Source organism: Spinacia oleracea, chromosome 1, assembly GCF_020520425.1.
Source record: "Spinacia oleracea cultivar Varoflay chromosome 1, BTI_SOV_V1, whole genome shotgun sequence".
NCBI lineage: Eukaryota > Viridiplantae > Streptophyta > Magnoliopsida > Caryophyllales > Amaranthaceae > Spinacia > Spinacia oleracea.
Window position 1 is genome coordinate 69,925,183 of NC_079487.1, and position 2,318 is coordinate 69,927,500.

At 34.1% G+C, this 2,318-nt stretch overlaps 1 protein-coding gene across 1 annotated transcript; it reads right to left on the minus strand.

The window, feature by feature from the left end:
* Positions 1-578: 578 nt before the first annotated feature.
* On the minus strand, positions 579-1,625 carry LOC110797696 (uncharacterized). The gene has a single exon (XM_022002799.2). It carries the CDS (start codon positions 1,623-1,625, stop codon positions 579-581), a length of 1,047 nt encoding a protein of 348 aa, XP_021858491.2.
* Positions 1,626-2,318: the final 693 nt, after the last annotated feature.

The window sequence follows — 2,318 nt, forward strand, 5'->3', positions numbered from 1 at the left end:
TCTTGTTAGATATCATATTTATTTCAATTGGCCTTATATCTATACGATATAGCCCTGAAGAATATGCTGGAAATTTCTCAAAAATATGTTTCTTGCCACATTTTTCTGTCGTGAGGCATAAATATTCTTTTTGATCCACTGTCATTGTTTCTAAATGATAACCATTTTGACGCACATCTTTGAAACTTAAGAGATTTCTTCGAGATTTACTCGAATATAAAGCGTCATTAATAGTCAATTTTGTTCCATTTGTGAGCATAATGCAAGCTTTTCCGGATCCTTCTATTAGCTTTGCTGTCCAAGAAATTGTATTGACATTTGCTTGTTACATTGTTAGTTTTGAAAAATACTTCCTATCTTTTAAGATAGTATGTGTTGCTGCACTGTCCAGAAGACATTGGTACTTGGAATCAACTTCAGGTAGATTCATATCTTCATAAATAAATATGCAATTAGTTTAGAGAAATGATTATAATAAAATACTTTATTCATGAAAATTAGAAATTCATAACAAGGTAATCAAAAATTACATAAGAAAATATATAAAAACGATACATGATATAGTTTAGATGGGGTATTTATATGTTACTATTATCCCCAAATATCAGATCATTGCCACTGTCAGGGTTATCATTGAAGAAATCAGATACATCAAAGCTTGGCCCTGAGGGATTTTCCTCATCTACATAATTTGCCTCAGCAACTTTTCCTTTGCCTTTTATGGAGGCTTGGTACAGATCTACCAAATGTTTTGCAGTACGGCATATTTTCCCCCAATGGCCAGTCATGCCACATCTAAAACATGTGTCTTTCTCTTTTGAGGGGGTGTGCTTTTGATTTCCTTGTTGATGCCCTTTGTGATTATTATTTCTAGAGTCCAGATAACCCCTGCCACGACCACGGCCACGGTGGTTTCCGCGTCCTCTACCGCGGTGGTTAAATCTTCCACGTCCACCTCTATGGGCAACATTTGCCTCAGGTAGGTTTGAGCTTTCAACGGCATTCGCTTCATTGAATGCCATAGACCCAGTTGGTCTAAGATTATGGTTCTTTAACAGAAGATCATTATTCTGTTCAGCAACCAACAATAGAGAAATCAGCTCAGAATATCTCTTAAATCCCCTCTCTCGGTATTGCTGTTGCAATAGAATATTATTCGCATGAAAGGTGGAGAGGGTTTTCTCTATCATTTGATCTTCTGTGACCGCTTGATCATAATATCTCAGCAATGATACAATTTTGAATAACGTGGAATTATATTCACTAACACATTTAAAATCATGGAACCTCAGATTAGTCCAGTCAAATTGAGCCTTTGGCAGGAGCACCCTTTTATGGTGTCCATATCTTTCTTTAAGGCTATCCCACAACTCTTTGGGATTCTCCACCATCAGATATTCAGTTTTCAGGCTATCGTGTAAATGATGCCTTATGAGGACTGTGGCTTTGACCTTTTCCTGCTCGGTGGCAGTTTTGATTTCTGTGGTGCTTGGAACCATTATATCTTTTATGGTATGATCAAGTCCTTGGGCCTTTAAGTTCATCTGTGCATCAACAGTCCATTCCAGAAAATTGTGCCCAGACAAGTCTAGCACATTGAATTGTCTTTTCATCAAATCTCCCATTTTAACTACAATCAAATAATCATTAAACTTAGTAATTAAGATTATAATTAATTAATCATATTCATAATAATTAACTATCATTAAAATTTTATGTTTTCTTCTCCCCCTTAGTTTATTATTATGAACCCACATAAATAAATCAAATAATTCATGGTAATGACGTTAATGAAAAGCGAAAAAAAAATAATGATAACATTAATAATAATATTATACATATGGTTAAAACAAAATTAAAAATGCGACAAAATGCAATTAATACATCAAAATGGAGAATGAAGTACTACAAAAATTATGCATTTTGTTCTTACTTGCCGGAAATAAACAAAAAAAATGGAGATCTTCATTTGTTGAAAATTATGAAAATCATTAATGCCATAAGAAGGACTACTAAGGCCATCATTAAAACAAAATATTGTTTTAATTTTCTTAAATCTTCCTCGAAGGTGAAGATGTGTGGAGGGTCGGGGTTGCCGGCCGGAAACATGTTTGATCGGAAAATTGGAGGAGGAAAATTTTGTGTGGTTTTGGATAAAAAGTAAGAAGGAGATAAGATGTTGTGTGGTGAAAATGGGACGGGTAATCCCCCTTTTATAGGGGATAAATCATGATTGTATTATACAATTTGTTACTGTAAACTGGTATATTATAGTCTAAAGAGGTTAATAATTTTATTACTTACTACCAAAAAAAATG